Genomic DNA, 12,890 nt, shown 5'->3' on the forward strand with positions numbered 1-12,890 from the left:
AGCCCCTCCGAACCGACAAAAACAAGCAGGTTCTCACATTGTGACATCACAAAGTGAGGAACAGCCGCTTCCAGGAATAGTCTGTGCTTCCAGCTCCGCCCCCAGACTAACATAAACACAAACTTTCTCCATGGAGCTAGCGGTGATTGGCTAAACATTTTCCTTCATATGCACATCCCTTTTTGTTGGGATGTTCCGAATTTCAGGTGTTGTCAGTTTTTGTGGTTGAAACGCAGACACAATGCAGAGGCCGACTCAAGATTGACGTCATGAAGCAAGAAGCAAAAACCAGTGCCTCAGAGATCGAGCCGTCTTACTTCCGGGTAGAAAAAACTGTTGTTAAATGAACTACTACTTCATTAAAACAATCGTTCCTTGGTGTGCCAAAGGTATTATCATATGTATGGATATAGATTACTCTGAAATACTCTCAAATATTTAAGAAAAGCACGACATAGGCCCTGTAAAGAGAGGCTAAAGAACTCACTTTAGTTCCTGGGAGTCCTGGAAGCCCTGGCTCTCCTTGGGGGCCGAGGAATCCAGGTTCCCCCTGAAAGAAGCAAAAAAAGTGAGGAGCTGTTACTTTTCCACTGGGTATCTCTGGCATAATGAGCACTAAATGCATTTACAAGATGCATGGCCAGATATAGTCATAGTGTCAGGCATGCACTCAACTGCTGGTACACTCTTACATGCACATGACCACACAGTGGGATGCATGCATACAGTTAAATCAAACACGCTAGCAGCAGTGTGTTGGTTTATCCCTTAGTTGTGTATGTTAACATCTTTCTCTCATGAGCCTTAATAGTCGACACAACAAACCTTATTAGAAAACTCCCCAGAAAAACCAAGGTGCATGCCACATGAGAAGAAGCTATGACATTTCTGGATTTCTTTCTTCCACTGATGAGGAGTGACCTTCCAGTTTATATGTTGGGTTGAAGCTGTCCGCCATTTGCATTACATCTGAGTGTGTTACCATCCGCAGCCACAGTTGCCTGCAGCAACACTGCAGGTGTGATGTACTTTTGATGTCGTAAACCTCTAAACTTGAAATCAGACTCACAGCAAACAATGCAAGAAAGAACAAAGAGCCAGCCAAGCTTGGGAGCAGGAAGTGCTACGTTAGCAAAAATGTTAGAATCCATACAGGCCTCTTAACTGAAAACAGGAGTGTATAAAGTGTATACAATTTAAAATAAAACGTTGTTTTTTTTACAAGGCCATGAAGTTTTCAGGAATGAGAAGCAAAAAAACAAATCAGTAACAAGCATCCACAACATGCCAGGTGGAACATTCTAGATTGATTAGTTATTTTCAAGCTTTTTGGTCCTAAAATATGTCATTCTGAATTCTTTCCATTATAAATATATGGCAGAATTGCTGCCAGAATCATTTTGCCTTATCAAGCTTTAGTAAAATTATTTTGTCATATTTCGCACTTGAGGTCGTGTCTGAATTCCCTCACTATATAGTGCATTTGAATCTACAATTCCTAAATCCAGTGCCCTCAAAATGACCAGAAGTCTGCCAAACAGATGCTAACTAGCTTTATCCATGTTTGGTGTTTTTTTTTAAACATCAAACATGACATTACCAATTTGCTGAAGTAAAAACCTAATAAAGATGAACATTTTACGAAGATTATTTATGAATCCACTGAGTTCTGATGATGAAAACTTAAAGGATTTATAAAAAATGAATTTAAATAATTTTTTTTCAAATACAAAATTGTTCAAATGCAGTGCATTGTAGTCTATATTTGCCAAGCTAGTACATCGATGCACACTAGTTTTTTGCAGAAGCTTCTGGGAAATTTCCAGGAATTGTAGATTCTGACACCCCGACAAAATGGTAAATGCTTAATATAGTCCCCTGAGTAGTGAGTGGTTGGGGACTTTGAACACCAAAATGCATTGTCTTTGAATGATTCGTCATGAGATAAAAGGTAAATACCGCATTTTCCGCACTATAAGGCGCTCTTTAAAGCATTGATAGTTTTGATGGCTTATGTAAGGATTAATTCTGGTTGTGTTTACTGATGTCGAGGCGATTTTGAGATTTAAATGGTGCTCTATCAAAATGTCTGTCTGTTTTTTAACGCCGCTAACGTGTGGTGAGTTACTGTAACACAGTTACTACAGTCTACCGACAGTGCAACTTATCTTTGTCGTAAAACCAAAAACAGAGCATTCATTGACGGTGTGCCTTATGCTGCGGAATACATTGAAAATTAATACTTTTAAAAATCATTCAAGTTTTCATCTTCAGAACACACTGGATTCATAAAAAGGCTTCTTAAATTTTCATATTTGTTAGGTTTTTACTTCGGCAAATGGGTTACGTCATATTTGGTGTCAAAAAAAAGGAGTGAGGACGTGTTTCTTACAATTCAGGGCACCGGATAGTCCTACACTAGATTTAGTCTTTTAGGGCTTAGGGACTAGTGAGGGACATCAGAGTCTCATTTTAGTGACATAACCTAGCTAAAGGTGTTTACAAAAGACAGCTGATCTTAATCTCAGAATACGTGGATCACCAAAGATACAGCTAAGCCCTGGCCCTTGCTTCAGATGGAAAGCGTGAGTAAGGTTATAAGGCCTTAAATGAGTCATGACAAATGTCAGCACTCGGATGGGCTGAAGCAAATGGACGGGGACAACACCGGGGGGGAACGACTGGGGACAACAACAACAAATCAGTTACCTTTATCCCTGGGAGTCCAGGCAGCCCTGGAAGTCCTGGCTCTCCCTACACAGAAGGAGTATGAAACGTTACAGCCAAGCCAGGCTAAGCTGAGTCGAGCCTCTTTCGGAGGCCGATCGGGGGGTATTTTCTGACTCTAAACGGCAGCCTTAGGTCTAAGGGGGGATTTTGTTGACTGCCATTTGTCGATGGTGAGCATTAGCAGAAGAGACTGCACATGCACGTTCATACCAACTCATGCAGCCATGGCTCAACAGCGTGATTAGTGCTGGTTATAACACCCAAGCCTCCGCAAAGAGCAATGAAGTTTTAGTTCGATGATTTCAACGGTTCAAGTAAGTGTACGGCCCTTATTTTGATGAAGCTACAATGGCACTGAGATCATTAGAGTTTGGCAACATTTGAAGTCCAACAGTCGTTGGACTACTTCACTGTTACCGAACACAGGACACTGTCAAGTTGAAAACTCCATGTTCCTATTACCATAAAAAGGTCAGGCCCTTCCTTAAAGTCTGTATGGGACCTCTAAAATAAAAATGACTTGGAATAATTTAATGCTCAATTAAGATGATTATATTTATGGCTTTTTAAAAAAAACTGATTTGTGCTGCACCAGTGTGATCAACTTTTACGGCACTCCGAGGATCAGAGAGGAGGCTGTAAATTTACGTTGTGGCTTTTGAGAGCATTGTAAAATAATGAACTAAAGTCTTTCTTGTGGGCTACGACTTTACCAACACTTATTGAACACGGTCCAAGGGTAAAATTTCTGACGAGGAACAACAAAATCTTGCAGGGCCCCAAGTCCCATCAGGACCAGAAAGACAATTTGGAAGCGTATCAGCATAAGCAGGATGGATGTGAAAAGAAAAAGTTGATTAAGCAGTCACAGAATTAGAGGCCACGTGTGTTTTCCTTGCAGCAAAGGCAGAAGGAGAAAAAACACATTTCCAAAAAAAATACAAAAATTAAAGCCTGTCTGAAACTGGTTCATCTGAATGGAGAAAAAGGAAGCCAAATTAATGAGGTGCAACACTATGGTCTGAAAATTGGACTGCAGCCTCTGCAAGACTCTGAGTAATTAATGGTGTTCACTTTGAGGAATAAAATCAGCTGCTGTGATTGTTTCAGGAGTTTGTACAGCAGGTTGTGGGATTGACCATATCTGCTGCGATGTAACGACACAGTCTAGTAGAATTTGATATTTATAAAATGGTCTATTATTAAAGAAAAGCAGCAGTTCGACGCCTAACCTTTGTGTAAAAACAGAGTTGGACAAAAAATGGTAAGTTGGTGTATGATGGCCAAGGAAAGTGTCAGATTCCACTGAGCTCTCCTCTCTGGCCACTTTGCTTCATTTGCCAACAGTGTTGTGTTTTTTTTAATCTTAGAACACACTCTTAGCTTCGTTATTTGGCTATTTTCCTTTATTGCTGAACGCAGCTATTACCTTCTGTCCACTTCTTCCAGGTTCTCCAGGTTCCCCCTGAAACACATGCGGAAGGATATTAAGCATCAGTTATTTTTAGTACTTTGCAATACTATTATTATTTCACATTAATTGTCTAGTTTTATTTCCTTCCAGTTTATTGTTGCTCGTTTGTTTTTCAACACCCTTTTTTGCATGGCATCCTTGTAATAAATAGCCTAAAATCTTCCTCCTGATTTATCCAAGACTTGACTATTTCAAGTTAGTTTATTTTGTTTCATATTACATAGTAGAGTTTTGACTTCCGGATTGAAGTCCTATTGAAAAGAAAAGTATTGTTTGCCAGGTGCAGTTCCCCCAGCGATCACTAGGGGCTAGTTGGTCCATGTTTACTTTAATAGAATAAAAAGGTTCAATTTAACAACATAAATAAGTGTTATCGGATTAAATCGACATTTTGGTTGCGATTTTTAAAATTTATTCTTTAAGGTTTATGAAAATTGGATCTTTATTTTGCAATTGCAAAAAAGTACAAGTTTCTGTCTTATGAATCCTTTGATGCTACATTCACTGTGGGCATGTGACCCACGTTCAAGACCGCGCATTTAGCCTATGCTGTTTACAATGGACAAACAGGGAGGGGCTTTTTCTTCTTCTTCTTTTGCTACTGTTTACCAGCACATCTCATCCATATACAGTTGGAAGAGGCTTGGTGCAAATCTCGTAAATCTTGCTCCACACTTTTTCTTTGACAGTTCTATTGGATAAATGAAAGAATTAGTGTTGTATATTTTTGACTGGGCACAAACCGCAATTATTAATTTCTCCTTCATGATACATTTTAAAAAGAGTTGGCACTTCTGTGAATTAAAAGGGACGCCATCCATATGTCACTACCAAATCAGAGTCCTTGATTAATCAAAGTTTAACCTGGTTTAACTTTGAACACCCGCTGTGCGTACACACAGTCAAAAGTGGTCTTGGCTACGCGTGAATGCGAGCGTTTTGAACGCACAAGCCTGAAACATGCATGAACGCAGGTTTGCCTAGAATTTTATTTGGAAGGACAAACCTTCCTATTTCTGAAAAGGGGAAAAAAAATGGGAGGACAAGGTAGTCTGATGAATTGTGCATCATTTTTTTAAACAACAATGACATACGTACATAAATATTTGTCATCACAAATTCAAAATCTTGCCACAGAAGTTTTTAAAACCAACCAGAAGCTTATTTCTGTTGGAACGTTTGACCATTTCACATTCGAAATGAATGAATAGGAACTGACATGTTTTACTGTATTCCCACCATCAGATCATTGACGGGGATCAAAAACTAACAAAACTGTGAAATTTAACACTCACCTTAATGCCTGCAGCAGAGGAGCCTGCGTCTCCCTAAGGTGGAAAAAAAACAATTAAAAAAACCCAATAAATGACAGACTTTAATTCAAAATCTACAAGGGCTTTCTGTAAAATTCAAACAGCAACGAACACGCCATGGCGCTTGAAGTTACAACATGAGTTCCAGAAAGAAGCCAATTTACTAAACACACTTTCACAAGAGAACTTTTGCATTTTTGTGGCTAAAGCTGAGGCAATGCGTTTAGAAAGGAGGTTTGTTTGCTATTCTAAACAGTGTGAACACTGAATGTACCTTCTCACCAGAGTCTGAGACCGCAGTGCTTGGAATCATTTGTTTTTACAGTGTCGGAGTGCAGCTGTGCAGCCGTGGTGACATGAGGAGTGAAATCTTACACTATAATAGAAGAAATCCAGGACAGTAAAGCAGCTAACATGCTTGATAGATGGACTGTAACCATTCAAAGTTTTTCTTCATCCCAACTGTTCAGGTAACTTATTGGCCTAGACGGAGACATGGCTACTTGTATCGAATTCTCAAGCGAAGCTATGCAGACATCAAGGCCCTCTGCGATGCATCGCATTACTAGTGCAGTGTACAGTAAAAACAGACATAAAACAAGAGGCCAATAAGTGTAATTATGGGCGGTTGGTGGGAAAAAGGAGCAGGGAGGAGGAGAGTGGGTCTTTTGCTCTGGTGTGGACTCTGTGGTTACACTACACATACGCCCCACGCTCAGAAGTCGCTCAAGGAATGCCTCTCGCCCTCAGCTTTTTATGGGAATCATTATGATGCATAGCACACAAGGCAATGCTTAATTGCACTTTTTTTTTTTTGTGGCACACAAACTAAGAGCCTGAGCTTCGTCGCAACACCCAAAGGTGCCTTTCACCTCATCTCCAAACATCCACATTTATAAGGGTATTTACTTTCACGAGTGATCGTATACTTTACTGAGCCTCCGTGATCTAAGTGGATGAACTTATGCAATTTGCTTCTCAAAGAGGCTGCTTACATTAGAGTTTATGAGGAACAAACAGCTTCCACATCATTTTTGAATGATGAAACTGAAATATTATGTCCAGATGTTCCGTAGATGCACTGCAGAATGCATCACAAAGATTAAACTTTATGGAGAGAACAATTTTCCTTTCTTTTTATGTACCAGTAAGTAGAAACATCCAAACAGAGCTTTTTGTACACCTGCGTTCTGGTACAGATGGGTCTATTAGAATGTCTCACATGTGGACTTCATTGTTACCTTAAGTGTGGAAAAAAAAAAAATCAGCCAGTTAAACTTGTGGCTAAACTCCAAGTAAACAGTAGTTGAGTTTTTTTCCATAGTTAAAGCTTTGGTCACATGCACCCGAACTGAAGGTTGGCCGCTGGTTTTTGGGTAGACCCGTGGAGGGTCACAGAGAGAAAGGACCCCATCTTAAGGCTTTTGCAGTTCCCTTGAGGCTCTCGTGACCTTAAGGAATGCCAAGAAAAATGGAACGTACATTTGCCACGCATGTGGTAAGTTTATCATGAAGAACTTGTAAGGAAAATGTAAGTTTTACTATCTTATACTCAAAATTAAGGGGCACACACACTGGCTCCTTACTGACCGCATGCAAATGCTGGACAGCACGGGGCAGCAAGTGCTCGTAGGAAGCCGTAATATGTAGGCACAAACTATATTTCCTAGTTTCTAACAGTCATAATGTGTTAACTAAAAAAATATAAATGAGTGAAGGTATGTATAAATATATAGTGAAAATTGGACAAGCAGTTGTCTTCTCTGTGTCTTCCTAGTAATATATTTTAGGGGTAGATAGTTACTGCTCCCTAATGAGCAGCTGAAGTAACTCTCCTAGCAATCTTGGTCTGCTCTCAAAATGGAAGCATTGTGCAAAAAAAGCCTAATTAATCAATTAGAGGAATTGTTGATTTTCTATAACCAAATCATGGTAAAATCTTTAAATTTAGGCGCAAGAACATGGGCATTATGAGCAGATAATATGCATTAACTCAAAGGTACTTCCTGATTGCTTGTATATAATTTAAATTTCTTTGTGTGCAATCAAACAACTGTCACACATTAAATATTCAATGCCAACTAATAATAAACAAATATGCCAAAAGTAGTAAACTGTTCTTATGCATCACAATGTAAAGTACATTATCAGACCAATGATTTATTAGCTCTTGAATCGTATTATTGTATAATTATTACATTTATTATTGGGTCTCCTATACAAAACAGACTAAAGACTCACTCCAATCATCTTTTTTTAAACTGTTCCTAGTGGTCATTATTATGATTTTTCGTCCAGAATCAAAAAGCTTGTGTCTTCTACAACACAGTTTCTCCAGAACAGCAGTAGTTCATTCGAAATTCACCTCTGAGTTGTGGGCGGGACATTTGGCGCAGAGCAAGCCCATCCCACTTTCCCAACAACCATCTATTCACACGGTCTCCCACTAGCTAACAGCCCCTTACAATCTCAACATAACATTAACAACAAAAACGGTGAGCGACATTGGAGCTATCCAGCCGTGCACTTTTGAGCCAGACGAAGTAAAATGACGCACATGGATCTATTTGTCTAAAAGTAGATGCATCAGAATGGAGCAGAGAGCTTATGGCCCGCCAATCGTATTTTCTGTGTCACAAATAAGCTCTTTCACAAACTGCCTTTTTTTGTCTGCTCCTGAGTCTCAAGAATTTAGAAAAGAAATACTCAAATGCTTGTTTAGTCTTAATTTTCTTTTTATATGTCATCCATGATGAGAAAAATGCGAAAAAAACTAAAACATCTGATTTCCATTGGAGTGGGTCTCTAATGAATTAATCAAACTGAGCAAGTATTTCTGTATCTCACGACAATTTACTAACTGTGTTTCCTTAAAAACAAGTTTTTGCACTGTTTTTATTAAAGATATGTCAGCAGAAACTGGAATGTGAGGCTGCAGCGAAGAAAATTAGCGTTTAACTGCCATGTGCCATAAGTGACAAACCCCACCGACGCCTTCTGTCTGACATGAGCGACACAGAGATCCAGGCCTGAGCCCGAGCTCTGACCATGGTTTAATCTCTTCCAAATGTAGACGTATGAAATGGAAAAGAGGTGGAGCTGGGAGGTGAGCTGAGGTGGGGCGGAGAGTACTGAAATGTCCCCATCTGGGCCAATCACCATGGTAATTGTGCAGACTGTGATTTAACCACAAAGCAGAGAGAGACGGAGAGCTGTCACCACAACTCCAATTCTCTGTAGGCGCCCAGACCTGTCGCTGCATATCGGTATTTAAGGATAATGGCCTGAAGCTCTTGTTATTTACGTCTGGTAAATCAGCCTGTTTCCCAGTTGTTTGCTTGGGAGTGGGATGTGCAAATAACACGGAGGGAATGAAGCTGGAGAACTGTGACGCCAGTGCAAGAGTTGAGACATGTGTCAGCGTTTAATACCAATGCAGCGTTCAAAATATGGCCCATATTCAACACTTTGGCCATTAGCAGAGGTGACCAAATTTAGAGGCGTCAGCTAAATATCGACCTTAGTCACCGAGTGAGAATATATGGCAAATCATGACTGGCCAACAGAGCAGAAAAGCTCTGCCAGCAGTTGAAATATATCCAATTCACATGAGTTTGGACCGGATCTCATAACTCAAAAATCATACCAACCGCTGCGCCTCACTGGCCTGAGCCAAAAACTGGAACTTCCCAAAACCAAAGTTTAATTGGTCTTTGATATAAATCTGTGAGTTTCAACTTTTTCAATAAGATGAGTCACAGTTAATTTCACACCTAGTTAAATGCTTAGGCAGTAAATGGTTCAGAACTAAAGCTTCAGCTGTGGGAATGACTTGTGTGAAAGGAGTCCAGTGACTGACATGAAGGCTCAGGTGGAAACAGCTCATCCACAGTTGATAATAACCTCAAAACACACTCAGCAGGTAATCGCAAACGCAAAAATGTAAACAAAATGAAATGATTAAAGATCGGATGCTTCTAAAACTATTTAAAAAAAATATCAAACTAAAACAAAACCTCATTCCAAAGACATTTCAGTAAACTTTATAGTGATTTGGGATGTGTGGATGAGGGTTTCTGACTGGCGACCTGTCCGGGGTGTACCCTACTTTTGCCCAACAGTAGTTTGGATAGGATCCAGGAACCTTATGACCCTAAAAGGGATTCAGCAGGTTCCGAAAAACTGTAAAATCCACTTTATTTCTGTTCAGGGTCTCAGGGTTGCTGCACATTGCCAACATCCTGTAAATCTATTCTTCTTTAAAGACCCACTCACATAAAAACTGTGTTTTTGGTGTTTTTACATTCTCTTTTTGTAATAAATGGAGGACATTTATAAATACACGTGTGCTCGAGAATTACATTTCTGAGTATTTATTTAATCAAATTGTTGTGAATCAGGAGCAGATGAAAAAATGCAGTTTGAAAAAGAGCGTATTTGTGACGTAGAAAATGCATTGGGCGGGACACAAGCACCCTGCTCCGCTCTATTCTGACGCATCCACTTGTAGACGTCTAGATCCATGTACGCCTTCATTTTCCTCGTCTGATCGGTGTGTGACTCAAAACTGGACGACTGGAAAGCTCCAATATTGCTCGCCATTTTTGTTGCATGTTAGGTTCGGGGTTGCAAGCTAGCAGGAGAGTGCCTGAACAGATGGACGATGGGAAATGGGGGTGGGCTTGCTTTGCAACAACGGTCCCACCCACAACACAGAGTGGAGTTTGCTGATAAACTACTGCCGCTCTGCAGAAACTATGTCCTAGAAAACCACAAAAGATTTTTTTTTTAGAAAAATTGCACGGTTATAATTAAGGCACCACTAGGAACACTTTGAAACAGGATGAAAAGATGATCGGAGTGGGACTTCAAGATTTCTTTTTACTTTTAAAACGTTTGTTTAATCAATTATGATTTATCGTTTTAATTTCTTAACAGAAACCTTTATGGATGGTGAGGGCACCTGTTTTCTTAAGTGACTTTTTTTTGGTAAAAAAAAACAACTGTGAACAGACTTCATCATGACCAACTGCTAAATCTGTTGTTCCTTTCCCTAGTCCAAAAGGACTCTGCCATTTTAAAAGCTTTCACTGCCGCGTCTCTCACCTCCACTTACCACATTTTCCCCAGGAATGCCTGCTGTTTATTGTTACCCCACCCCCAACTCACTTCACTCTCTTTTTTTTTCCACAAGGAAAACAATGAGATATAGAAGGATAGCTATTAACAAGACCCACAGCTCTGTGTTAAAGCACATTTTCCTCTCCAGCACTGAACAGCAAAGCGCTCTTGGTGTGTGAGTGTGCGAGACACATGTTAAACCCATCCCAAGGAGTCCTGATTGAAATTATTCCTTCCATATGCTGCTCTCCATGTTAAATTAAACACTAATTCTGAGCTGAAGCTGACAGTCTGAAGTAATCTTATTCATCTTGACTTAGAACACTGAGGACTCTTTACCTTCTGACTCTCTTCATTACTGAATGAATGAGTCTGCGCTTAAGCCGTGAAGTGATCACCCGGATTCCAGTCGCCCTTGGTCGTCTCACTCTCGCAGCTACATTCTATCCCCTTTTCTCTTTTATTGTATTAAGGTGGACTACATCAAAGCGCTGCTGGAGCCTGGAGTGTTCTATCTACGAACCCTGGACCAACGCTTCCACCTTTTGTTCGCTCATTTCTCACAGATGGTTTCTCGCATGTGTTTCCTTTGCATCGCCTTGGCTGCTGAGTCCGGCAGCCTTTTAAAAACCGCAACACCCATAAAGTGAGAGGTTATCAAAGTTGTTCTCCACTCAACTGCAATAAATCGGCTGTGGCATTTTGAGTACACCGCTTCCACGCAGCTCCTGGTCAATGAATTACTTTTTGTTTTCATTTCCAGCTCGGGATTGCTAACAAAACGAAACATCACTGCTGTAGAATGCATTGCAGGATTTTAGTTTGGCTGTCGGTTGTTGGCAATTGTGTTACCACAGTTGCCATGAACCTTCATGTTTTCCCAGAAGCGTGAGGATGGGTTAATTCGGACTCGACGGCTTGCTTTTGAACGCTTTCCGAGGGCTTTGAAGCGTGAAGATCTCCACTTTCTGTTGTGAGGTCACCAGGCTGGAGTCTATTTTCATGAATTAAAACAGCACAGCTTTGGATGGGAAGCACATTCATACAAAACAAACGGAACAGGAAAGAGGATCTGCTCTTTCAGAAAAAACAAATCCAACAAAGCACTAAGATGAATTTGAAATAGTCAGCCACCTGACAACCATCTCTTTTCGCCTCTAGCTGACATCATTTCTCTTTCATTTGCCTTACCATCTTAAATTTAAATGACATCCCCTTACTGGTATCCTCCTATCATACTTTCATTGCTTACTTTTTATGCTCTGTTTTTCCTGCTCTTCCCATCTGTTTATGCCTTACAATACTCCTTACAGCTTAGTCACATGCACCCGTACGGGGGGTTGACCCACACGGGTTTGTGCAGGTTTTTAGGTTGTCGGGGTCCGTGGAGGGTTGTAGAGAGGAGGGGGCTGCATTTGAAAAGAAGCACGCAGAAGCACAGGTCTGTCTTGCACGCAGTTCCTTTGAGGCTTGTACAGCCAGGTCAAGGGACATCAAGAAAATGGAACGTTCCATTCCCGTGCGTGAGGTAGGTGCATTGTGATGTATTAATGAAGCTATGTTCCCACCGGCTTCAGCAACACACACTCAAATGACCATCGGGTGACGTTTGTTGGGCTTCTAGGTTCAAAACTCTCGTGTTCACAAAGTTTCTACAAGTGTTTTCGGGCTCTACCTACAGAACGTGCAGCCATCAAACACACAATGAAAGTTAAACCAGGGACTCCGATTTGATGGTGGCGTACAGATGGCGCCCCTTTTAATTCATGGAATTCCCAATCAACGGGCACGCAAAGAGCACGCACTTATCAGTGGAAAAAAAAGAAAAATCTGCATTACGTGCCTACGTCTCTCCTGCTTCACTTTTACGTTTAGTTCAAGTCTTCACCACAACCCTAGGTCACATACTGCGACCTGTCGCATACCGGTTTACGAACTTAGAATTTCGTGCCCACAGGTTTGCCCATTAGTTCCTAACCCAACCTACTTCCCGAGCCTTTCAACTGTCCATTCTTCCTTTTTTGTAAAATATACTTATTTATTCATCTGTTTCTTTCTTCATTTCCATACAAACTTTAATCTTTCCACTTATCCTTTCTGCTTACTCTCACTTCACCGATTTCACCCCAAATTTCTCCAACTTGTACACTATCATCATCCATGGATTCCATAGTTCATCTCTCTCATTAAGGACTTTCTGGGGTATTTAGTCAGAGCACTTCCATAATGTTGCAACATACACCAAACCTTCG

General features: G+C 40.5%; 1 protein-coding gene across 1 annotated transcript in view; it reads right to left on the reverse strand.

Annotated features, from left to right (window-relative positions):
* The window catches only part of col25a1 (collagen type XXV alpha 1 chain), a 201,482-nt gene that overhangs the window by 25,879 nt on the left and 162,713 nt on the right, over positions 1-12,890 (reverse strand). Inside the window, exons 15-18 of the mRNA XM_020711604.2 lie at positions 5,500-5,532; positions 4,160-4,195; positions 2,710-2,754; positions 488-550 (exon numbers count right to left, since the gene is read on the reverse strand). Coding sequence (XP_020567263.1) covers positions 488-550; positions 2,710-2,754; positions 4,160-4,195; positions 5,500-5,532 — 177 coding nt within the window. The remainder of the gene's footprint in view (positions 1-487; positions 551-2,709; positions 2,755-4,159; positions 4,196-5,499; positions 5,533-12,890) is intronic.

The sequence above is a fragment of the Oryzias latipes genome, chromosome 18 (assembly GCF_002234675.1).
Source record: "Oryzias latipes chromosome 18, ASM223467v1".
Classification (NCBI taxonomy): Eukaryota; Metazoa; Chordata; class Actinopteri; order Beloniformes; family Adrianichthyidae; genus Oryzias; species Oryzias latipes.